This window comes from Podarcis raffonei, chromosome 12 (genome assembly GCF_027172205.1).
Source record: "Podarcis raffonei isolate rPodRaf1 chromosome 12, rPodRaf1.pri, whole genome shotgun sequence".
Lineage (NCBI taxonomy): Eukaryota > Metazoa > Chordata > Lepidosauria > Squamata > Lacertidae > Podarcis > Podarcis raffonei.
The window spans coordinates 4568436-4592500 of NC_070613.1; the positions used below are offsets into that span (position 1 = coordinate 4568436).

Genomic DNA, 24065 nt, shown 5'->3' on the forward strand with positions numbered 1-24065 from the left:
AAAATGGGAGCTTAGCACCTCCAGGAGGTCAGCTCAGCGGGGCGGGAAGGAAGGCAGAACAAGCTGGTTCAGCCTTTTGCAGGATGTAAGGTTTGTGGGAATAAACTTGTCTAGCATCACTGTCTCTCTCTGTGGCGTTTGCAGGTACTCCCGCTACATCAGGAAGGCCCAAAGGTAAAGGGACCCCTGAACATTAGGTCCAGTCGTGGCCGACTCTGGGGTTGTGGCGCTCATCTCGCTTTATTGGCCGAGGAAGCCGGCGTACAGCTTCCAGGTCATGTGGCCAGCATGACTAAGCCGCTTCTGGTGAAACCAGAGCAGCTCACGAAAATGCCGTTTACCTTCCCACCGGAGTGGTACCTATTTATCTACCGGTACTTGCACTTTGACGTGCTTTCAAACTGCTAGGTTGGCAGGAGCAGGGACCGAGCAATGGGAGCTCACCCTGTCGCAGGGATTTGAACCGCCGACCTTCCGATCGGCAAGCCCAAGGCTCAGTGGTTTAACCCACAGCACCACCCACATCCCACAGGAAGCGTTAAAGGTAAAGGTAAAGGGTCCCCTGACCATTAGGTCCAGTCGTGGACGACTCTGGGGTTGCGGTGCTCATCTCGCTTTATTGGCTGAGGGAGCCGGCGTACAGCTTCTGGGTCATGTGGCCAGCATGACTAAGCTGCTTCTGGTGAACCAGAGCAGCGCACGGAAACGCCGTTTACCTTCCCGCCGGAGCGGTACCTATTTACCTTTACCTTACTTCGAACTGCTAGGTGGGCAGGAGCAGGGACCGAGCAGCAGGAGCTCACCCCATCGCGGGGATTCGAACCGCCAACCTTCTGATCGGCAAGCCCTAGCCTCTGTGGTTTAACCCACAGCACCACCCGTGTCCCTCAGGGGTACCCCTCAATGCCCAAAAGGGGTATGCAATTCTCAACCTCCACCTTTGGCCTAAGACAAAGAATTGGACGGCAGCAAAAAGATGTACATGAATGGCTGCAAAAACCTGCAAGAATAAACTGCTACTCCGACTACACGAAGCAGTATAAAGGTACCATAAAAACAGGGATAAAATCACTCAGACACAACAATATATGTTCTCGTGACAGTCCAGAATGACGCCAAAGCAGCAAAACAATGCAACAAGGAGCAGTATAAATCCATTCACTGTTTTGTCACATCAGGTATTTAGGAATCTCGATGTACGAGATCATGCATTAGTGCGCTTGAGTAATTCTATCCATATCTTTATGGCACATTTATACTTTTTGTGGAATTCGAATTGCATTTCATATTTTGCTCTCGCCCAATTCTGCGCCTACGTTGCGAGAAAAATCCCTGATCCCATGACTGGAAGATATTATGGAAACTGTGTGTGTGATAGGAATTTTGTCTTAGATATATGTCTTAGATATATGTTAAATGTTCGTAAGTGTACCAACCAAGCGCGTATATAGATCAGCACAGGAAGACCGACCTGGAGCCATTTTGATTCCTAAACTGAGCAAATGTTTTCTCTGCAAGGTCAAAGTGGGAAACCTCCCCATTGTCTCTTTCCTCACAAATCCTGTCTTAAGGGTATGTCTGTGTGTGAATAGGGTGTGTGCCTGTGACCTGGCCCTGGAACTAAGTATTTATCTTTACAAAAGACTGGCTAGGCTCCCCAGGAAATCCAATCAAGTAAGCAGGGTATCCAATCAAGTAACCTGCCAGACAGGAGATAAACAACGACAGGAGAAAAATAACTTTCAAATTTCTGTTTTAGACCGCCTTTTCTGTGATGTAGGTATGAGGTATCTGAGGGGTGGTCTTAGGTTACACCCCTTCTGTGATGTATGTATGATGTTTCTGGGGGTGGTCTTGATCTAAGTAAAGGTAAAGGTAAAGGTACCCCTGCCCGTACGGGCCAGTCTTGACAGACTCTAGGGTTGTGCGCCCATCTCACTCTATAGGCCGGGAGCCAGTGCTGTCCGCAGACACTTCCGGGTCACGTGGCCAGCGTGACATCGCTGCTCTGGCGAGCCAGAGCCGCACACGGAAACGCCGTGTCCCTATTTATCTACTTGCACCCGGGGGTCCCTATTTATCTACTTGCACCCGGGGGTGCTTTCGAACTGCTAGGTTGGCAGGCGCTGGGACCGAGCAGCGGGAGCGCACCCCGCCGCGGGGATTCGAACCGCCGACCTTTCGATCGGCAAGCCCTAGGCGCTGAGGCTTTTACCCACAGCGCCACCCACGTCCCTATGGTCTTGATCTACAGGGTGGCAATTTCAAAAGTCTTGCGTGCCATTGTTCTGGGTTCCTCCTCCCTCCTTTGTGTGGTGAGTGAGGACCCTGTTGCAACAGATCAATAAAGATCAGGCTTACTAGCTGCTTTGCTTCTCAATATTCTCTGGTTGGCCTCTGTTATTTTCTCCTACCAATAGGGAAGCTATGTAAGGACTCTATATATGCCTTCTGCATGATCCGTGGAGGATGGTCAGATACAAAGCACCAAAGCATTTCGATTTGTTCTGCAGGAAGGCTGCTATCATTCCTCTCCACTCTTCCGACCACCCCCATTGCTTCCTTCTGCAGGTTCACCAGAAAATCTCCAAGCCCAAAGGCCGGAGGTGAGATACTTTTGGCCCTCCAGATATTCCTGGGATTCCAACTCTCATCAGTCTCAGCCACCATGTCCAATGATCAGGAGTCCTGGGACTTGTGGTCCAGCAACACAGGCTCCCCATCCCCAAAAAAGAAAGCAAAAGCTTCGCCCACACTTCTGCCTGCGCCGTGCCTAGAAAACACGGGTCCAAGCGGCTCCCCCCCGCCCCATCATCCCTTCCCAGGGAAAACTCGCTCTTTAAAGACAGATTGGAACAAATGGCAATCCGAGTAAAAAAGGATTTTTCACAGGGTTTTCATTGTACGCCTTGTTTTTATCTTTTTTCGCAACCTGGCAGCTAGTAGTTTGCATCCCTTACCCCTCATAACCATTATTGCTTTAAATATAATAATTGTACCATTGTGGAAAGGGTCTGTTTTGCTTTTGTTTCATTATGTATTTTTTGTTTTCGTATGTTGCGAACCGCCCTGTGAACTTTGGATGAAGGGTGGTATAATAATAATAAAATTAATAATAATAATAGCAGTCATAATATCAATAATAATAATAATAATAATAGGGAAAGATCTGGGGAATGCAGAGGGGCGAGACATAGTGTGGATAAGCCCAAAGACAGGAACAAGAAAGATTCCAACTAAACATCAGGAATAACTTTATGACAACAAGAGCAGTTCAACAGTGGAACGGTCTCCCTCAGGAGGGGGTAGGTTTTCCTTCCCTGGAGGGAGAAAAGCACTGCATGGTCTGCGATGGGTCTTTTCTTCTGGCACAGCGCTACTCCAAAGCGGCAGCAGTCTTGCTCTGCTTCCACACCAGAGAAGAAAAACCTTGGCACATTAAATCAAGGAGGAGGCGGTTTTTGGATGAACGGCAGCTCACCAGCCCTGGTTTCCCAGGCTGGACACGGCGTGCAGGTTTCAACATCCTTGCCTCAGTCAAATAATGCTTCTCCCACATGACCAATGGCTCATGCCGCTGAAGGTAAAGGTAAAGGGACCCCTGACCATTAGGTCCAGTTGTGGCCGACTCTGGGGTTGCGGCGCTCATCTCGCTTTATTGGCCGAGGGAGCCGGCGTACAGCTTCTGGGTCGTGTGGCCAGCATGACTAAGCCGCTTCTGGCGAACCAGAGCAGCACATGGAAACGCTGTTTACCTTCCCGCCAGAGCGGTACCTATTGATCTACTTGCACTTTGATATGCTTTCGAACTGCTGGGTTGGCAGGAGCAGGGACCGAGCAACGGGAGCTCACCCCGTTGCGGGGATTCGAACTGCCGACCTTCTGATCGGCAAGTCCTAGGATCTGTGGTTTAACCCACAGCGCTACCGCGTCCCTTGAAAAGGCTCAATTTTGCACCCCGGAGATTAACTTTTCCTGGCTGCTGTGAACCAGAAGACCCCTGGTTCTGAGCTCGTAAGCTCAGCTTTAGGCATCTGAGACCCTCATCTGTGATGTTATCTGTTCTACTTTCATTCTGCTTTTTCTCCCAAGAGCTCAGGGTAGCAAGGGGAACAGAAAAGGCACACAAAATGCCATTATTTTCAAGCGGGTGTGTGTGTGCCTTAACTGCACCACGACTAGGGGATATTCAAAGAGCGATTTGAGCACCTCTTGTAAAGCTAGCATTGCCTTGGGCGGCGGCGTTAGACGGACTCCTTTCCAAAAGCAGGATTTTTTAAAAAAATATTTTTTAAAGCCATTATTACTGTACCTTACTGTTCTGGATCAGGCGTATGATGTGCTCAAAGCAGTTGTTGCTGAGGAAGATGGCCTGCAGGACAGGACGGTCATCGCAGTTTAACATTTCCGGAATGGCATCTGCAGTGGAGGAGGAAGAAGAAGAAGAAGAAGAAGAAGAAGAAGAAGAAGAAGAAGAAGAAGAGGAGTTTGGATTTGATATCCCGCCTTTCACTCCCTTTAAAGAGTCTCAAAGCGGCTAACATTCTCCTTTCCCTTCCTCCCCCACAACAAACACCCTGTGAGGTGAGTGGGGCTGAGAGACTTCAAAGAAGTGTGACTAGCCCAAGGTCACCCAGCAGCTGCATGTGGAGGAGCGGGGAAGTGAACCCGGTTCACCAGATTACGAGTCTACCACTCTTAACCACTACATCACGCTGACAAAGGATCTCACTAAAACATCCATACAGAAGGCAGATCAATGAAGAATTGATGCTTTTGAATTCTGGTGCTGGAGGAGACTCTTGAGAGTCCCACGGAATGCGAGAAGATCAAACCTCTCCATTCTGAAGGAAATCAGCCCAGAGTGCTCACTGGAAGGACAGATCCTGAAGCTGAGGCTCCAAGACTTTGGCCACCTCAGGAGAAGAGAAGACTCCCTGGGAAAGACCCTGATATTGGGAAAGATGGAGGGCACAAGGAGAAGGGGATGACACAGGACGAGATGGTGGGACAGTTTTCTCGAAGCTACCAGCATGAGTTTGACCAAACTGCGGGAGGCAGTGGAAGACAGGAGTGCCTGGCATGCTCTGGTCCAGGGGGTCACAAAGAGTCGGACATGAATAAACGACTAAACAACAACAAACCATGAGCACAGAACCAGCCAGAGGATGCTCAGAAAGATGCTCAGACACAAAGCATAAAGCTTTAGATTGATGGAGGTGGACTGAAATTCAGGTACCCCAGCACTTTTGCTAAACAGAGCGCCGTACGAGAACAGTGATTGCAGCAGAAAGGCTTTCCTGCTCCTGCGACACTTCATCCCTGCACTCAGTTCCTGAAGATTTCCACTCCTCCAATTCTCCTTCCAGGAGTCTGTACCCTCCACTCCTGTTTACACAAGGCTTGGGGCCAAAAGGGATGGTCAAAGGAAGAGATCAATATGCCAGACAATTTATGGAAGAGGGGAAGACTTTTGGGGATCATTTGAAAAAAAAATATCATAACCAAATGAAATCACGGGAAGGGTTTGAAACTTGAGCAACAGGAAGAAAGTGACAGTAGATGGAATAAAGGTAAAGGGAACCCTGACCATTAGGTCCAGTCGTGGCCGACTCTGGGGTTGCGGCGCTCATCTCACTTTATTGGCCGAGGGAGCCGGCGTACAGCTTCTGGGTCATGTGGCCATCATGACTAAGCCGCTTCTGGCGAACCAGAGCAGCGCACAGAAACGCCGTTTACCTTCCCGTCGGAGTGGTACCTATTTATCTACTTGCACTTTGATGTGCTTTTGAATTGCTAGGTGGGCAGGAGCAGGGACCGAGCAACGGGAGCTCACCCCGTCATGGGGATTCGAACTGCCGACCTTCTGATCAGCAAGTCGTGGGCTCTGTGGTTTAACCCACAGCGCCACCCGCATCCCATAGCTTGTTTAGCTTATATGTAAATCTGGCACTGGGCACTGCACAAAGGCCTGCCAGTTTGAACAACTGCAAGGCTCTGAGAAATAGACAGGCACTATTTACTTTCCTGCACCGATCAGGCCCAATTCACAGATGTCGAAAGCAAAGGCTCCAAAAGGGAGCTTGCCTATTCTAGCAACTCTACGGTCCTTGCGATGCATCAGTCTCAGGTGACGGACGTTGACAGAAAAGCAGATGGTCAAGGGGCCTTCAAACCTAGAGACCGCCTTTTCGGATGGGATCCTACGTTCTAATGGACTGATACCTTTTTGGAAGATGGGAGCAAGGAGCTATGTTCCCCCACGCCACCACCCTGGCAACGTACAACCTGTTTCCATGGCAGCCCTTCCAACTTAGTTCTAGAAGAGCAGGGTACTTGGAATTTAAAGCTCTCCACAGTGGGATTTCCCCTTGACTCATCACACCACTAGGGAAAGATCAATACGTTTCCGAGCACAATTCAGAGTGTTGGAGCTGACCATTAAAGCTCTAAACGGCCTTGGTCCAGTATACCTGAAGGAGCGTCTCCACCTCCATCGTTCAGCCCGGACACTGAGGTCCCGCGCTGAGGGCCTTCTGGAGGTTCCCTCCCTGCGAGAAGTGAGGCTACAGGGAACCAGGCAGAGGGCCTTCTCGGTGGTGGCGCCCGCCCTGTGGAACGCCCTCCCATCAGATGTCAAGGAAATAAACAACACTTTGACTTTTAGAAGACATCTGGAGGCAGCCCTGTTTAGGGAAGTTTTTAATGTTTGATGTTTTATTGTGTTTTTAATATTCTGTTGGGAGCCACCCAGAGTGTCTGTGGAAACCCAGCCAGATGGGCAGGGTATAATAAATAATAAATAATTATTATTATAGTATGTGCTACCAACTTTAACGCTGAGTTTTTTCTTTGTTTTTTAAAGATATATATGCAACATGGGTTCATACTGCCTGAAGCAGCAATCTTCATTGTTTTGAGACAAGGGACCCATTTTTTTTACCCAAACATGCATTTGGGGGACCCATTTAATAATAATAATAATAATAATAATAATAATAATAATAATAATAATAATAATATTTATACCCCGCTTATCTAGCTGGGGTTCCCCAGCCACTCCGGGCAGCTTCCAGCACGTATAAAAACATAATAAAATGTGAAACATTTCTTAATTTCTTTGCCGTATACTTCTATGGTGTTATTGCTGCTGATGCAATCCGCCTTAGGCCAGTCCATGACCCACCAAGTTGGGAGACCCAACAGCCTAGATTGGCCTTTCGCAAGGTTGAGTCCCCAGATATTCCTGGACTACAACTCCCATCAGCCCAAGCCATCTTGGCCCAAATTGGACCAGGGATGGTGGGGATTGTAGTCGAACAACACCTGGGGAACTAAGCTTGGAGATAGCTGCCTAGAGCACCCAATCGGCTGAAGCTTCATGCAGACATATACGATGGCAGCCAAGGACGAGGTGTGGAAAAGACAACTGAATCCAGGCCAGCGAAAAAATGACAGTCACGGAACTAAGAAATTACACAGAACAAAAGAAATTACCGTGAAAATCCCTGAAATGAGAAGTAATTGACTGCAGTGGTACCTCGGGTTACATACGCTTCAGGTTACAGACCAAGATAACCCAGAAATAGTACCTCTGGTTAAGAACTTTGCTTCAGGATGAGAACAGAAATTGTGCAGCAGCAGCAGGAGGCCCCATTAGCTAAAGTGGTGCTTCAGGTTAAGAACAGTTTCAGGTTAAGAACAGACCTCCGGAACGAATTAAGTACTTAACCCGAGGTAGCACTGTATAGAATAACAAAAATCAAAAAATAAACTAGAATTAAACAAAGACTTAACGAGATGCCGGCTACAAAACTCGTTTCACTGAACTAATCAGTTTCCTCAGAAGGAAATAAAGAAATGATAAGATTTCAAGTGATATCAAACAAGCTCAAGAGCAGGGCTGAAAATGCTTCCTCGAAATTTACAAAGAAGGTATGAAAACCTCAATGACAAGTTTTAAACATGGCCCTATTTAAGAGAACCAAGCAGTAGTGATAAGAAATTGAGGTTTTAAAGTTTCAAACAAACTCAAAAAACAGGGCAGAAACTCAAAAAAGTTTTAAACATTGCCCTATTTAAGAGAACCAAGCAGTAGTAATAAGTAATTCAGGTTCGAAGTTTCAAGCAAACTCAAAAACAGGGCTGAGGCACTCCTGGCTGCTGATGTTAAAGAAAGGTATGAAAACCTCAATGACAAGACAGCAAACCTAGACAGCATCTTAAAGAGCAGAGACATCACCTTGCCAACAAAGGCCCGTATAGTTCAAGCTATGGTTTTCCCAGTAGTGATGTATGGAAGTGAGAGCTGGACCATCAAGAAGGCTGATCGCCAAAGAATGGATGCTTTTGAATTCTGGTGCTGGAGGAGACTCTTGAGAGTCCCATGGACTTGCAAGAAGATCAAACCTCTCCATTCTGAAGGAAATCAGCCCTGAGTGCTGACTGGAAGGACAGATCATGAAGCTGAGGCTCCAAGACTTTGGCCACCTCATGAGAAGAGAAGACTCCCTGGGAAAGACCCTGATGTTGGGAAAGATGGAGGGCACGAGGAGAAGGGGACGACAGAGGACGAGATGGTTGGACAGTGTTCTCGAAGCTACCAGCATGAGTTTGACCAAACTGTGGGAGGCAATGGAAGACAGGAGTGCCTGGTGTGCTCTGGTCCAGGGAGTCACGAAGAGTCGGACATGACTAAACGACTAAACAACAACAAAGCTATCTCCACTAAGTTACCCAACATGGCCAACTTTCTCCAACATAGATTGCATTTTATAGCATCCACAAAGTTTTCTGCAATATAAGGGGGTGACAAGAGCAGGTCAACAATAAATCACACCAAGTGAGTGAAGTTAACTCTTGCGTACATACTGTTTATGTACGCAATGACAGCAGCAAGGATGCTCCCCAAACAGTATTTCCTTCCTCTGTCCTCACAATATAAGAAGAAGCTCCGAACTCACCCGTAAACAACAACAATGAAACCTCAATGGCAAGTTTCAAACGTAGCCCTATTTAAGAGAATTCAGCACCTTACCCAACATGTTCACCCTGAGCGCGATGAGCCTCTCTTCCCAGTGAGGGCCGGGAGAGCCTTCCAGCGACGCCATGGGCTGGTCTGAGTTCAGAACCTTGAAGTAGCTGTCTAAGATGGCTCGGATCTCGACTTGGCGCTGGCTGGGGCTGCTGGCGTGGAGAACGTGGACCATGCCGACCAAACCCTTCAGGGTCAGCTGCAGCAGTTTGGAGTCTCTGGGGGGCCCACTGACCGGGGAACACCACCTCCGAAGCACCAGCATGAGGACCTCGACTGAGGACGGGGTGACCACCAGGAGAGCGTTTTGCTGTTGAGAAGAGCAAGCAAGACCAACTGTCAGAGCCTGGGCTTGAGAAAAGCTGCGCTGAAATTTTCGCACTGTGCCAAAGCAGAGCTTTCCAAACTTTTACGATACGATACGATATCTTTATTGTCATTGTCCGATACAGAACAATGAAATTGAAAAATCTACATAAGATTAAAAACTCTGACCTAACAAACCCTGACTCCCCTCTAGAGAGCTCTCAGCTGCAGCATCTGCACGCACCGCCATCTTGGTCTGCAATCATGTTGCCGACACACTTTTTAGACATACGTCATTTTGGTAATTCAGTTTTATAAGCCAAAGGTAAAGTTTAAGGGACTCCTGACCATTAGGTCCAGTCACGGACGACTCTGGGGTTGCGGCACTCCTCTCACTTTATTGGCCGAGGGAGCCGGCATACAGCTTGCACTTTGACGTGCTTTCGAACTGCTAGGTTGGCAGGAGCAGGGACTGAGCAATGGGAGATCACCCCGTCGTGGGGATTCGAACCGCCGACCTTCTGATCGGCAAGTCCGCGTCTCCGCTCCTCCACATGCAGCTGCTGGGTGATCTTGGGCCAGTTACGCTTCTCTGAAGTCTCTCAGCCTCACTCACCTCACAGAGTGTTTGTTGTGGGGGAGGAAGGGAAAGGAGAATGTGAGCCGCTTTGAGACTCCTTCGGGTAGTGATAAAGCGGGATATCAAATCCAAACTCTTCTTCTTCATCATTCCGCTGCCCTGAAGAGGCTTCGCACGGCTATCCCAGAAGCCAGATCCATCTTGCTGTTCTGGCTTCTGGGATTCAGAATTTTTTTTTTTCTTGTTTCCCTCCTCCAAAAACTCGGTGCGCCTTATGGTCTGGTGCATCTTATAGAGCGAAAAATACGGTATGTTTCACAGGGTGCAAAAGAAGGGCTTTGCACCTTGCCTGGCTGAGAAACCGTGCGCCTTGTGCCCCTCCTGGACAACACCCGCCCGCCTGTGACTCCCAAGCCTCCCCTGATCTGTCAAAACACAGGGGGAAGGGGGCAGGAGATCTGTACCGCCGGACGTCCCTGGTTCCCCTTTGGCAGTGGTGGTGGCGGCAAGCAATTTCTGAAGCCAGCCAGAGACAACTGCGCTACCAGGCTGGCTCCGGACTGCTGAGGCTGCCGCTGCCACATTTCCCAGGGGCAGATTTGCAAATCTGGGGACGTCTGGTAACCCTAGCATAACTGCACCACCAGCAGAGGGTCTCTACTTCCTGGGCTCCTCCAGAAGACAGAGCCTGGAATTTCACAGAGACGAAAGCTTGCCTTGGCTCCGGAGACGATGGCGCCGAAGAGATGGATCAGCCGCACCTGAAGGACCTCGGGAAGCTGCTCGCCCTCTTGGAAGCACTCTAGCGAAGGAGGCAAGAGAGAAAGGCGTTTTGGATGGGGAAGAAATACATCGGAAAGCAAAAAGGAACAACTCCGAGCAGTGCTCGGTTTGTAACACCGAACACAAGTGCTTGCTCTCATTTCGGAAAGAGAACCATCCACATTCTGCAAATAAAAAGAAAAGTTATTTTGACGCTATACTGTGTGGAAGACAGTGATGGTAAAGTGGGCCCAGGATTTAGGGGGAAATATTATGATGAGCCAATGGAAACGGCTGTGGAAAAGAGATATCAAATTTACAGCATGCTATAATTTCAGAGAGAATGTAATGAAAATGCAATACAGATGGTACCTGACCCCGGTCAGACTGATAAAAACTGTAGTGATGTCTGCTGGAGATGCAACAACAGGGCAGGAACCTTTCTACACATGTGGTGGGAGTGCAAAGAGATAGTGGGATTCTGGGAAAATATCTATAACGAACTGAAAAAGATGTTTAGATTTTCATTTGAAAAAACCCCAGAATCCTTTCTCCAAGGTATCGTGTCAGAGGAAATAAAAAGAGCGGTCAGACCAATATTTATGTATGCAACTACGGCGGCAAGGTTATCGATTGCCAAAAACTGGAAAAGCAGCAGCGTCCCATCTAAAACAGACTGGCTATCTAAAATGATGGAATACTTCCATATTGCCGAACTAACAGGGAGGATAAGAGGAGATATGGTACAAAAAGTGAGTAAGAAGTGGGCTATCTTTAAGGAATACTTTAAAATTTATGTGGAAAAAGTAGAATTTCTGACAGATATTGAGTGGATCCAGAAAATGATTAGAGTGAAAGGAGAGTAAAGTCAAGATAGAAAAAGACATTAAAGAAATAATGTTAATGTCACAGAACTGCAGAGCTGGACGAGATCCCCTGGGTCATCTAGTCCATGGGTAGGCAAACTAAGATCTGGGGGCTAGATCTGGCCCAATCGCCTTCTAAATCCGGCCCACAGATTCAGCATGTTTTTACATGAGTAGAATGTGTCCTTTTATTTCAAATGCATTTCTGGGTTATTTGTGGGGCCTGCCTGATGTTTTCACATGAGCAGCATGTGTGCTTTTATTTAAAATGCATCTCTGGGTTATTTGTGGGGCATAGGAATTTGTTCACTATTTTTTCCAAAATATAGTCCGGCACCCCACAAGGTCTGAGGGACAGTGGGCCGGCCCCCTGCTGAAAAAGTTTGCTGACCCCTGATCTAGTCCAACGTCCTGCAATGCAGGATCGATCCCCGATAGGCTGAGAAAGACCTCTAGCCTGAAGCCCAGGAAAGCTGCTGGGAGTCAGCGGAGGTTTAGCTAGAAACAGAAAGAAAAAGATGGACCAATGGCCTGATCTGGTATAAGGCAACTTGCTACCTTCTTGGACCAAGCGGGGTTATGTGTTGGTCATGCTCAGTCGGGAGAGCATGAGACTCTTAATCTCCGGGTTGTGGGTTCGAGTCTCGGGTTGGGCAAGAAATTCCTGCATTGCAGGGGGTTGGACTGGATGACCTTCAGGGTCCATTCCAACTCTACGGTTCTGTAATCACACGGCTGCACCCAAAACGACCCAACTAGCTCAGAGAAATCCTCCACTGGCAGCCAAAGCCAGTCGATGTGAGTGCTTGCAGTTTGCAGGCACCTGGCAAGGGGGAAAAAACCCCTGAAAACTCCCAAGGAGTTTTTTATAGATACAAAAAAACAAACAAACCCAGAAATCTGGCAACGGTTTCTGCAAATCCATTCCCCTGAACTAATTTGATGCTTTTTGAAGAAGAGCCTCTTGACAAACCAGCGGCACAGACCTTCCTTCTCACGGAGATCAGCCCAGCATTTATTGACTGTGATCCCTTTGACAGCCCAGAGGATAAATAAAAAGCAACAAAGGAGATAAATTAAATTTAGATCGGCGGGGAAGGGGAGAGATAATGGCACTTTAAATGTCTGGAATTGCAGGATGGGGGGGATTACATCTCCCTTGCTTTTAAAAAAATAAAAATAAATAGTTACTCATAGATGCCCTTATTTTTCTTTCAGTTTGCATAGATGCAAACCTTAAAGCTGACATGTGAATCTAATACATATCTTGGCAGGAGAAAAGGCTGACCATGCAAACTGGTGGCGATATCTGGTCTCCCAGGGCAGAAAGAAGTCACTTAATGCAGATTAATTGCTCTTTAATCACGCTTAAAAAAATTTGGCAGGCGTAAGAGGGTTGCCCTCAGCACTATGGAAAACAGGCTTACTGGGAGAGAGGCGATTGGGAATGTCGTTTGTGGACAGAAGGGGCAGTTGACTCGGAACCTGTTTATTTTTAAGCAAGGTAAAGGTACCCCTGACCATTAGGTCCAGTCGTGACCGACTCTGGGGTTGCAGCGCTCATCTCGCTTTATTGGCCGAGGAAGCCGGCGTACAGCTTCCGGGTCATGTGGCCAGCATGACTAAGCCCCTTCTGGCGAACCAGAGCAGCGCACGGAAACGCCGTTTACCTTCCCGCTGGAGTGGTACCTATTTATCTACTCGCACTTTGACGTGCTTTTGAACTGCTAGGTTGGCAGGAGCAGGGACCGAGCAACGGGAGCTCACCCCGTCGTGGGGATTCAAACCGCCGACCTTCTGATCGGCAAGTCCTAGGCTCTGTGGTTTAACCCACAGCGCCACCCACGTCCCTTTTTAAGCAAAGGGGGTGTTTAAAACACTAAAAATGTCCCTGAACAGAGCCACCGTCAGATGCCTTTTAAAAAAAATCGCATCGCTGTTTATCTGTATTGGTTTCCCTGCTTTCTGAAAGGTTTTCATTTGTGGATTTTGCAGTGTGCAGCTGGCAGAGAGGGGAGACTGGAAACACTCCTGAGCAGGGGTAGGCAAACTAAGGCCCGGGGCCCGGATGCGGCACAATCGCCTTCTCAATCCGGCCCGCGGACGGTCCGGGAATCAGTGTGTTTTTACATGAGTAAAATGTGTGCTTTTATATAAAATGCATCTCTGGCTTATTTGTGGGGCATAGGAGGTCCAGCTCAGAGGGCCTTCTGGCGGTTCCCTCCCTGCGAGAAGCCAAGTTACAGGGAACCAGGCAGAGGGCCTTCTCGGTGGTGGCCCCTGCCCTGTGGAACGCCCTCCCACCAGATGTCAAAGAGAACAACAACTACCAGACTTTTAGAAGACATCTGAAGGCAGCCCCGTTTAGGGAAGCTTTAAATGTTTGATGCATTACTCTATTTTAATTTTGTTGAAAGCCGCCCAGAGTGGCTGGGGAAGCCCAGCCAGATGTGTGGGGTATAAATAATAAATTATATTATTATTATTATTATTATTATTATTATTATTATTATTACTACTACTACTACAGTGGTACCTCGGGTTAAGTACTTAATTCGTTCTGGAGGTCCGTTCTTAACCTGAAACTGTTCTTAACCTGAAGCACCACTTTAGCTAATGGGGCCTCCTGCTGCCGCTGCACGATTTCTGTTCTCATCCTGAAGCAAAGTTCTTAACCCGAGGTACTACTTCTGTGTTAGCGGAGTCTGTAACCTGAAGCGTATGGAACCTGAAGCGTATGTAACCCGAGGTACCACTGTACTATTATTATTATTATTATTATTATTATTATTATTATTATTATTATTTTCCCCAAAAAATATAGTCCGGCCCCCCACAATGTCTGAAGGACAGTGGACCGGCCTCCTGCTGAAAAAGTTTGCTGACCCCTGGTCTTGAGTCTTATGAGATGTGAGTTTCACCTTTTCCTTGAACTCGCTTGGGGGGCCCTGGGCAAGACGCTCTCTGTCTGTCTGTCTGTCTGTCTCTCACACACTGCATCTACCTTGCCGGAAAGTTGTAGGGAACACTGATCTACCTTACAAACTCTTTGTCATGACCTGAACATTGACACACAAGGCAAACACTAAATTTTATTTTTTGGCATTACAGTACAGTGGATGCTTGGGTTGCGAATGTGATCCGTGCGGGATGCACGTTTGCAACCCGCAGCGTTCACAACCTGCATCTACGCACGCGCGGGTCGCAATTTGGCACTTCTGCGCATGCGCGACCACGGAAACCTGGAAGTAACCCATTCGAGTACTTCCAGGTTTCGGCGGTCTGTAATCCAAAAAACTGCACCCTGAAGCGGCTATAACCCGAGGTATACACAAGTGAACATGAAGCTCAATTCCCCTTAAGATTTGCTTCCTGTCCAAACAACACACAGCCTCCATCACACTCTTGTGAACAGTGAATATTGTGAATTTTGTTCCTCGTATGAACCAGCAACTTTGATCTCTTCTTTCGCACATTTTTTTCCTGATTTTGTTAAGCACAGGAGGGGCAGGGGAGGTAAACAAAGCTGCATCACACAACCCCTGGAAAGCTTAGTTAGCCTGTCTTCTGAAATTTCCATCGCCCATGAGGACTCGGAACTTGCTCAGCAGTGGCTGTTTTTAAATGTATGCAGAAAATCTGATGAAAGGGTTCTGCTTTCTTGGCTCGTGTGTGTGTATGCAACAGATCAGCTTAGAAGCTGTCCTCGTGGTTTGTTTCCTGGTCTGCACACAACACAAAAAGTCCACTTCCGGTTTGTTTCTTCCCTGGCACGACAGAATTCGGAACGAGTGGATCAGGAAAACTTTGGTGTTGCAAACACCTGGATCGGTTGTGTTAAGATGAGTTGTGCATGGACAGCGAGACAGGCGGTAAACAGGAAAACAGTGGTACAGTGGTACCTCGGGTTACATACGCTTCAGGTTACAGACTCAGCTAACCCAGAAATAGTACCTCGGGTTAAGAACTTTGCTTCAGCATGAGAAGAGAAATCGTGCTCTGGCAGCAGCGGGATGCCCCATTAGCTAAAGTGGTGCTTCAGGTTAAGAACAGTTTCAGGTTAAGAACAGACCTCCAGAATGAATTAAGTACCGTATTTTTCGCCCTATAGGACGCACTGGCCCATAGGACACACCTATATTTTTGGGGGGGAAATAAAGGGAAAAAATTTATTTCCCCCCCAGGCGCGGTGCTGGGGCGGGGGATGCCCGAGCTTCCCCCGACCCCCGACCCCAGAACAGGCTGCTATCTGCAAGCCTAGGGAGCCTGGAGGGAAGTCCCATCGGTCTCCACAGGCTTGCGGAAATCTGTCCCCTGAGCTTGTGGGGCTGGCGATGGGGAGAAGCATGCTTCTCCCCAGCGCCAGCCTCCAAACCCGCTGTCCCCCGAGTTTGTGGGCTGGAGACTGCTGCCCGCAAGCCTTGCGAGCCCGCAGGAACTCCCGCTGGGCTTGCAAGGCTTGCGGATAGCTTCCTGAAACCTGGAGAGTGAGAGGGGTTGGTGCGCACCGACCCCTCTCGCTCTCCAGGCTTCAGCGAAAGCCTGCATTCGCCCCATAGGACGCACACACATTTCCCCTTCATTTTTGGAGGGGAAAAAGTGCTTCCTATAGAGCGAAAAATACGGTACTTAACCCGAGGTACCACTGTACTTTGGTTCTCAAACTCCGAAAACCCAAAAGTCAACATTCCGATTTTCAAACGTTTTTCGGCAGCCGAACATCCATTGCAGCTGTCGGCTATTGTTTCCGGGGCACCTACACCAATCAGAAGCTGTGCCTTGGTTTTTGAACATTTCAGAAGTCAAACGGACTTCCCAAACTGATTAAGTTTGGTGCTTTTGTTTCTGCTACTTTGCGATTTTGTTTTTGAGGCTTTTTCAGTTAATTTGTTTTTGTGACTGTGTGGAGCCCAGTTCTGCTACTGATTGATTGATTGTGTGACTGCGGAAATGGACAAAAGCCCCCCATCAAAAAAATGACTATCATCTGTGCAGATAAGAAAAAAATATTGTTTTAATTTTTATCAACTACAATACTGTCTTCTCTATTTTATAGTACAGTCCATTGATTACTGCTTTCATTTTATGGATCAATGGTCTTGTTAGATAGCAAAATTCATGTGAAATTGCTGTTTTAGGGGTTGTTTTTAAAAGTCTGGAACAGATTAACCCATTTTCCATTACTTTCTACGGGAAAGTGCACCTTGGTTTTGCAACGCTTTGGTTTTGGAACGGACTTCCGAAACGGATTAAGCTTGAGAACCAAGGTACAGCTGTACTGCCATTCTTGAGTGGAAAAACCCGGGAAGGCCGCGAGGGTGGAGAGAGAGCGAAAATGAAGTATTTACCTTGGAAAAATGAGTTGAACTCCAGAGGCAACACAGCTGGCGCAAACTTGTATTTGCTCTTCTCTTTCATGCTGACGATCTCCCTAGGAGAGGCGAGAAATGCAGACGGGCGTGAGAAAGGTTTTGTAGGCGAAGGAGGCAGCTTTCACACAGGGTGGTACAACACGACACAAGCACAAACGCCAGCGAGAAGTGTTCCTTTAGTTAGGACTCCCTGGTCCTGAATGGGGTAACTGTGCCCCTGAAGGACCAGGTGTGCAGCCTGGGAGTCATTCTGGACTCACAGCTGTCCTTGGAGGCGCAGGTTAATTTTGTGTCCAGGGCAGCTGTTTACCAGCTCCACCTGGTACGCAGGATGAGACCCTCCCTGTCTGCAGACTGTCTCGCCAGAGTGGTGCATGCTCTGGTTATCTCTCGCTTGGACTACTGCAATGCGCTCTATGTGGGGCTATGTGGGACTACAACTAATCCTAGACTGGTGACTGGGAGCAGCCGCCAAGACTACATAACACCGGTCTTGAAAGATCTACATTGGCTCCCAGTAGTGCACAAAGTGTTGGTGTTGACCTTGAAAGCCCTAAACGGCCTCGGTCCAGTATACCTGAAGGAGCGTCTCCACCCCCATCGTTCTGCCCGGACACTGAGGTCCAGCACCGAGGGCCTTCTGGCGGTTCCCTCGCTGTGAGAAGCCAAGTTACAGGGAACCAGGCAGAGGGCCTTCTCGGTAGTGGCGCCCTCCCTGTGGAACGCCCTCCCACCAGACGTCAAAGAGAAGAACAACTACGAGACTTTTAAAAGACATCTGAAGGCAGCCCTGTTTAGGGAAGCTTTTAATGTTTAACAGACCACTGTATTTTAATACTTTGTTGGAAGCCGCCCAGGGTGGCTGGGGAGACCCAGCCAGATGGGCAGGGTATAAATAATAAATTATTATTATTATTATAGAGGTTGCAGGAGGAGTTAGGAACACAGGAAACTGCTTTATCCAGAATCAGGACAACTGGTCTACCCGAGGGCTCACCGACACTTCCCCTTGTCCCCACTGCTATATCCCAGGAGGAAAACCCTCTTTAAAGCTGTGGGATGTGATACATAAGTAGCAGTCAAGTACAACATTCCTTGTTTTCCTAGAGTGGACATGCAGGGGAATGTTTGGTCCAGCCAGTCGAAAACTTCCTGTATCCTCTTGGCTGGGACATCCTTCCATTGCATGTGACTAGAGGTGGGCGTGACCTTACCTGTCCAGGTAACAAAAGGGACAGGGCATACAGCACTCTCCTTCTTTTTGACTCCCTCTGTTGTTGGAGCAGCTTTTGAGGGAGCTGTTTGTTGGAGCCGTTTAAGGAAGCTTTTAATGTTTGACGGACTACAGTCATACCTCATGTTACGGACGCTTCAGGTTACGTCTTTTCAGGTTGCGTCCCGCGGCGACCCGGAAGTACCGGAAAGGGTTACTTTTGGGTTTCGCCGCTTGCACATGCACAGAAGCACCTGCGCAGATATGGTGCTTCAGCTTGCGCTCTTTTCAGGTTGCGAACGGGCCTCCGGAACGGATCCTGTTCGCAACCAGAGGTACCACTGTATTGTATTTCAATATTTTGTTGGAAGCTGCCCAGAGTGGCTAGGAAAACCCAGCCAGATGGGTAAAGGACCCCTGACCATTAGGTCCAGTCGTGGCCGACTCTGGGGTTGCGGTGCTCATCTCCTTTTATTGGCCGAGGGAGCCGGCGTACAGCTTCCGGGTCATGTGGCCAGCATGACTAAGCCGCTTCTGGCGAACCAGAGCAGTGCATGGAAACGCCGTTTGCCTTCCCGCCGGAGCGGTACCTATTCATCTACTTGCACTTTGACGTCCTTTCGAAATGCTAGGTTGGCAGGAGCAGGGACCGAGCAACGGGAGCTCACCTCGTCGCGAGGATTCGAACCACCGACCTTCTGATCGGCAATTCCTAGGCTCTGTGGTTTAACCCACAGCGCCACCCGCGTCCAGAGTGCCCAGAGTGGCTAGGAAAACCCAGCCAGATGGGTAGGGTATAAATAATAATAAATCATCATCATCATCATCATCATCATCATCATCATCATCCCGTAAGGGGATCGAACCTGCAACCTTGGCGTTATCGTCGCTGTGCTCTTGCCAACTCAGCTGGGTGAAGGTGAACCAGAGGACGCTGCTGTTTGTGCCCGGCCGGTGGTTGACCTGTCTCCTTGACAGCTCCTTGACACTTGGTTCCCTACCAGCTGGTTCCCTAACCAGAGATGTCAGCAGCTAGACCTGGGAGCTCCAGCATGAAAACGTCTGAGCTGCCACGGACTTCCAGCCCCGTCTCCAGTTGCAACCCCGACTCTCGTCGTTCCACGCATCTGCAATCACCCTGCGCAGGAATGGATTTTGGCAGCCGGCCCAAAAACCTGAGCCCACAAATTACGGCAGCCGCTCTCCTGCTACTGGCTGCAAGCAAGCGCTTCATTGATTTCCCAGTAAAATTAAGTGCACTTGATTAATGGAAGCTATAAACAAACCAAAGCTTTTGTTTTAACAGCCCTGCTTGGCATTCTCTGCTTGCCCCAAGGGACACGGGCATTTTCAGATCTCAAGAGCGCCTGCAAATTGTAAACACTGAAATGCCTTTCTCCGGCTTCGTGGCATGACCCCAGCAAAACTGTATGATCAGCCAAGAAGCTCAACCGCCTGGCAGTCTCCACTGGGAAGCATTTAATTTAATTTTTAATTTTTACACTGCCTTTCTATATCACATGAGGCAGTTTACAAGCCGACGAAACAGCAAGGATACACACACCTTATCCGATCCAATACAAAAAAAAAGTCATAACATAACTTTAAAATAAACAACTTACCGTATTTTTTTGCTCTATAAGACTCACTTTTTCCCTCCTAAAAAGTAAGGGGAAATGTGTGTGCGTCTTATGGAGCGAATGCAGGCTGCGCAGCTATCCCAGAAGCCAAAACAGCAAGAGGGATTGCTGCTTTCACTGCGCAGTGATCCCTCTTGCTGTTCTGGCTTCTGAGATTCAGAATATTTTTTTTCTTATTTTCCTCCTCCAAAAACTAGGTGCGTCTTGTGGTCTGGTGCGTCTTATAGAGCGAAAAATATGGTAGTTCAAATACAGTGGACGCTCAGGTTGCGAACGTGATCCGTGCGGGATGCATGTTCGCAACCTGCAGCGGCGCGTCTGCACACGTGTGGGTTGCGATGCAGCGCTTCTGCGCATGCACGACCGCCAAAACCCGGAAGTAAGCTGTTCCGGTACTTCCAGGTTTTGGCAGTCTGGAACCTGAAAAAGTGCAACCTGAAGCGTCTGTAACCCGAGGTATGACTGTAAAGTAACCCTCAATAATCCAGCAGAATGTAACAGTGCACAATGAAATTACCGTATTTTTCGCTCTATAGGACGCACTTTTTCCCTTCCAAAAATTAAGGGGAAATGTGTGTGCGTCCTATGGAGTGAATGCAGGCTCCTTGGCTTCAGCGATAGCAATGCGAAGCCTCCAAAGTGCAGAGGGAGCGCTCCCTCTGCGCTCCAGAGGCTTTGCATTGCTTTCACTGAAGCCTGGAGAGTGAGAGGTGTGCACCGACCCCTCTCGCTCTCCAGGCTTCAGGGATAGCCGCCTGAGGCCTCCGGAGCACAGCGGGAGGTCCCATTGTGCTCTGGAGGCTTCGTGTTCCTTTTGCTGAAGCCGGGAGAGCAAGACTCTCCTGGCTTCAGCAAAGAGGGAGAGCTGTGCAGCGCCCCTTCAGCCAAGCGGGAGCAGAAATGGAAGGGGCTCCGTTTCTCCTGCCCCTTCGCTGAAGGGCCGCTGAGCAGAGAGAGGGAGAATTTTTTTTTTCTTGTTCTCCCCCTCTAAAACAAGGTGCGTCCTATGGTTGGGTGCGTCCTATAGAGCGAAAAATACGGTAAATATCAGCAAACAATCATTAACAGAAAGTCAATTGCAATAAACAATTACTAAACTATTAGCAATAAAAACATCAGCGTGTCACAAGGCTTAAAATACCACCACGCATAGAGAACCATGTAAGAGGGTCAAACAGAAAAACAAAGGTACTTTTAAAATTGTTGTTTTTTTAAATCCCGGAACTCCTCTTCTCTGGGTTTGGCAGCTGAGCAGCAACAGAACCCCAAGTGATAACCCCAAGGTTGCAGCTATCACCAGATCCTGGTTTAATGTCTGACCTGCCTGCCAGTGGCCAGAGCCTCCGTCCTGACATGCAAGGTCTAAGCCCAGAGCTGGGAACTGTTGGTCCTCCAGGTGATGTGGTACTACAACTCCCATCACCCCTAGCAGGCATGGCTAGTGGTCAGGGATGATGGGAGTTGTAGTTCAGCAGAAACAGCCTGCATAGTTCAGTCGGCTAGAGCAAGGTGGATAAAAATCAATGATTTTTTAAAAATCATTTTTAAAATTTAAATTGGATTTTTAAACGGCCTCGGTCCTGTATACCTGAAGGAGCGTCTCCACCCCCATCGTTCAGCCCGGACACTGAGATCCAGCGCCGAGGGCCTTCTGGCGGTTCCCTCATTGCGAGAAGTAAGGTTACAGGGAACCAGGCAGAGGGCCTTCTCGGTGGTGGCACCCGGCCTGTGGAACGCCCTCCCATCAGATGTCGAAGAGATAAACAACCATTTTACTTTTAAAAGACAACTGAAGGCAGCCCTCTTGAGGGAAGTTTTTAATGTTTGATGCTGTACTGTTTTTAATATTCAGTTGGAAGCCGCCCAGAGTGGCTGGGGAAACCCAGCCAGATGGGCGGGGTATAAATAATAAATTATTATTATTATTATTATTATTATTATTATTATTATTATTATTATTAAAATAAAATGCATTTCTTTCTAAAGATAGTTTTCTGTTTAAGTTACATTCTAGTCCAAAGGCTATTCATCAGGAAATAGGGATTTGTTTTAAGTTTTTCATGTGTGCCAAAACTCAGTCTAAGTTTGTTTTTTAAGTGTTTAACCAAATCTGTTAACAAACATGGATACATATGCTATAATGTTATTTTTTTTTTAGTTAAATAAATTGTTTAAATTGTTATTAAGGCAAGGATTATTTTTCTCCTTCTAATCAAGTACAGCCGAAAAGTTATCCAAATATAAAGAGTTAACTTATTGAACCTCACCATAATTTCATAATTATGTGTCTATGTATTTCTAATAGTATGACCAAATCAGTAATTTTTGATGTAACTGTAAAAACTACTCTGAAAGTTTATTATTCCAAAAATGAAACCTTTTCTCTGGTTGTAAATATTATGATGATACCAGGAAGAACGAGCCTTTCTGTAAGAAAATGATTTAAATCACTGACTAGTGGTTTAAATCGTGATTTAAATCAATTTGATGTAAATCAAATCCACTCTGCAATAACGCCAAGCTTACAGGTTCGATCCAGGTATTCCTGCATTGCAATGGGTTGGACTAGATGGCTCTGGAGGTCCCTTCCAACTCTTATGATTCTATGATCCAGCGGATCCCCACACCGGTTGTACAATGCACTCACCCAGTCAACTGCCTCCTCCACGTCTGGTAGGGATCAAAGAGGCACTCATAGAGGTGCAACACGTAGAGAGTTACGTTCTCCAGCTGACTCCGGTAACACAAATTCTGTCCCTGGGCGTTCTTCAGCTGCCAAGGACACAAGCGGCTCGGTTAATCTGCAGATTGCGAGGTTCCCCGCCCCCCTTCCTTTCTTGTTCTTGAGAAAGCTTTTTCTCCAACCCAAGAGCTAGCCGAAATACATTCGTGTCATTAAGCGTGCTTTTGAAGATGTGAAAAGAGCCCTGGGCACTCATTCAATTCATCTGATAACAAGGCTACAAGAGGCACGAGAGGAAAGGAAAAAAGACCGGGCGGGGCGGAGGAAAACGAGCGTGTGACTTGAGTACTTAACCCAAGGTACCACTGTATTGTAATGTCTTTTCTTTTGTGTGTTTTTTCTTTTTTTCTATGTTACATTTGTTATAATTGTGGAAAACAATTTTTTTTTTTTGGAAAAAAAGAGAGATGCATACGTGTTGCTCCTGTACAGTGGTACCTCGGGTTAAGTACTTAATTCATTCTGGAGGTCCGTTCTTAACCTGAAACTGTTCTTAATCTGAAGCACCACTTTAGCTAATGGGGCCTCCTGCTGCTGCCGCACCGCTGGAGCCCGATTTCTGTTCTTATCCTGAAGCACAGTTCTTAATCTGAAGCACTATTTCTGGGTTAGCGGAGTCTGTAACCTGAAGTGTCTGTAACCCGAGGTACCACTGTATATAACTTGAAGCAAGCCCTGTCTCTTCCCCGTCATCAAATCCATCAGTCCTCCCCTTAAGGACTCTGAGCTAGGTATGTGAATTTCATCACCTAACTTGAACCACTTGCTAACTCCTCGGTTCCTAGGAATTTGAAGCATCCAGCCCTGGCGAACACACAGGGCGAGGAATTTGAGCTTACCTTCTTCGAATAAGCAGACAGCAAACTGGTCACCTCGTGAATAAACACCGGGGGCCGGTCAGTTTGGACGTTTTCAAGATTCCTGCAAAGAAGCAATAGCGGAGGGATGAGAAACAGTCAAACAACCACAAAGTCCTTTGTCATCTGCAGCCGCCGGAGACCCAAGCCAGCTAATTTCTTCACATGCATGCTAATGCGCTGCAAAAGAGAGATAATGGTAATATTTATTATGTATGAAGCACCTCGGCACTAGGCGGTAATGAGAGAGCGAGTAAGTTGGCAAAGAGGAGGAGGGGCTGCTGTCCTGTTAATATTTCAGATGCAGAAATTTGCATATAAATTAAGTCGTGAGCGGGAGTGCACAGCCCATGAATTTAGGCGACAGCCAATTTTCTAGCCCTCAAGATCTGGGAAAATTGGAGGTGCTCTTTTTGCAAACGGCGTCTAGTACTCCAGACAGTCGGTTCTGCCTGTCTCTTGTTCATAGCTGTCAACTTACATATTTGAAAATAAGGGACCAGCAGCCTTGAAAATAACATATCAGCAGCCAGAATAAGGGATTTTGGCTTAGCTTATACAGAAATCCGGCTCTGATGGAGCCATTCTGCTTTGGCTGCCACTGACTGTGTTTCGCAGGGGGTTGGACTACATGATGCTAAGGGTCTACAACTCCCACCAAAGAAGAGGGGCAGACAAAACTGATGAACGAC

The 24065-nt window shown here is 47.7% G+C and overlaps 1 protein-coding gene across 5 annotated transcripts in view; it reads right to left on the minus strand.

The window, feature by feature from the left end:
- The window catches only part of NBEAL2 (neurobeachin like 2), a 217823-nt gene that overhangs the window by 101097 nt on the left and 92661 nt on the right, over positions 1–24065 (minus strand). For all 5 annotated transcript variants that reach the window (XM_053409367.1, XM_053409366.1, XM_053409369.1 and 2 more), the window contains 6 exons: positions 23356–23437; positions 22421–22545; positions 16897–16979; positions 10637–10722; positions 9038–9344; positions 4313–4419 (listed from right to left, as the gene is read on the minus strand). In XM_053409367.1, coding sequence (XP_053265342.1) covers positions 4313–4419; positions 9038–9344; positions 10637–10722; positions 16897–16979; positions 22421–22545; positions 23356–23437 — 790 coding nt within the window. The remainder of the gene's footprint in view (positions 1–4312; positions 4420–9037; positions 9345–10636; positions 10723–16896; positions 16980–22420; positions 22546–23355; positions 23438–24065) is intronic.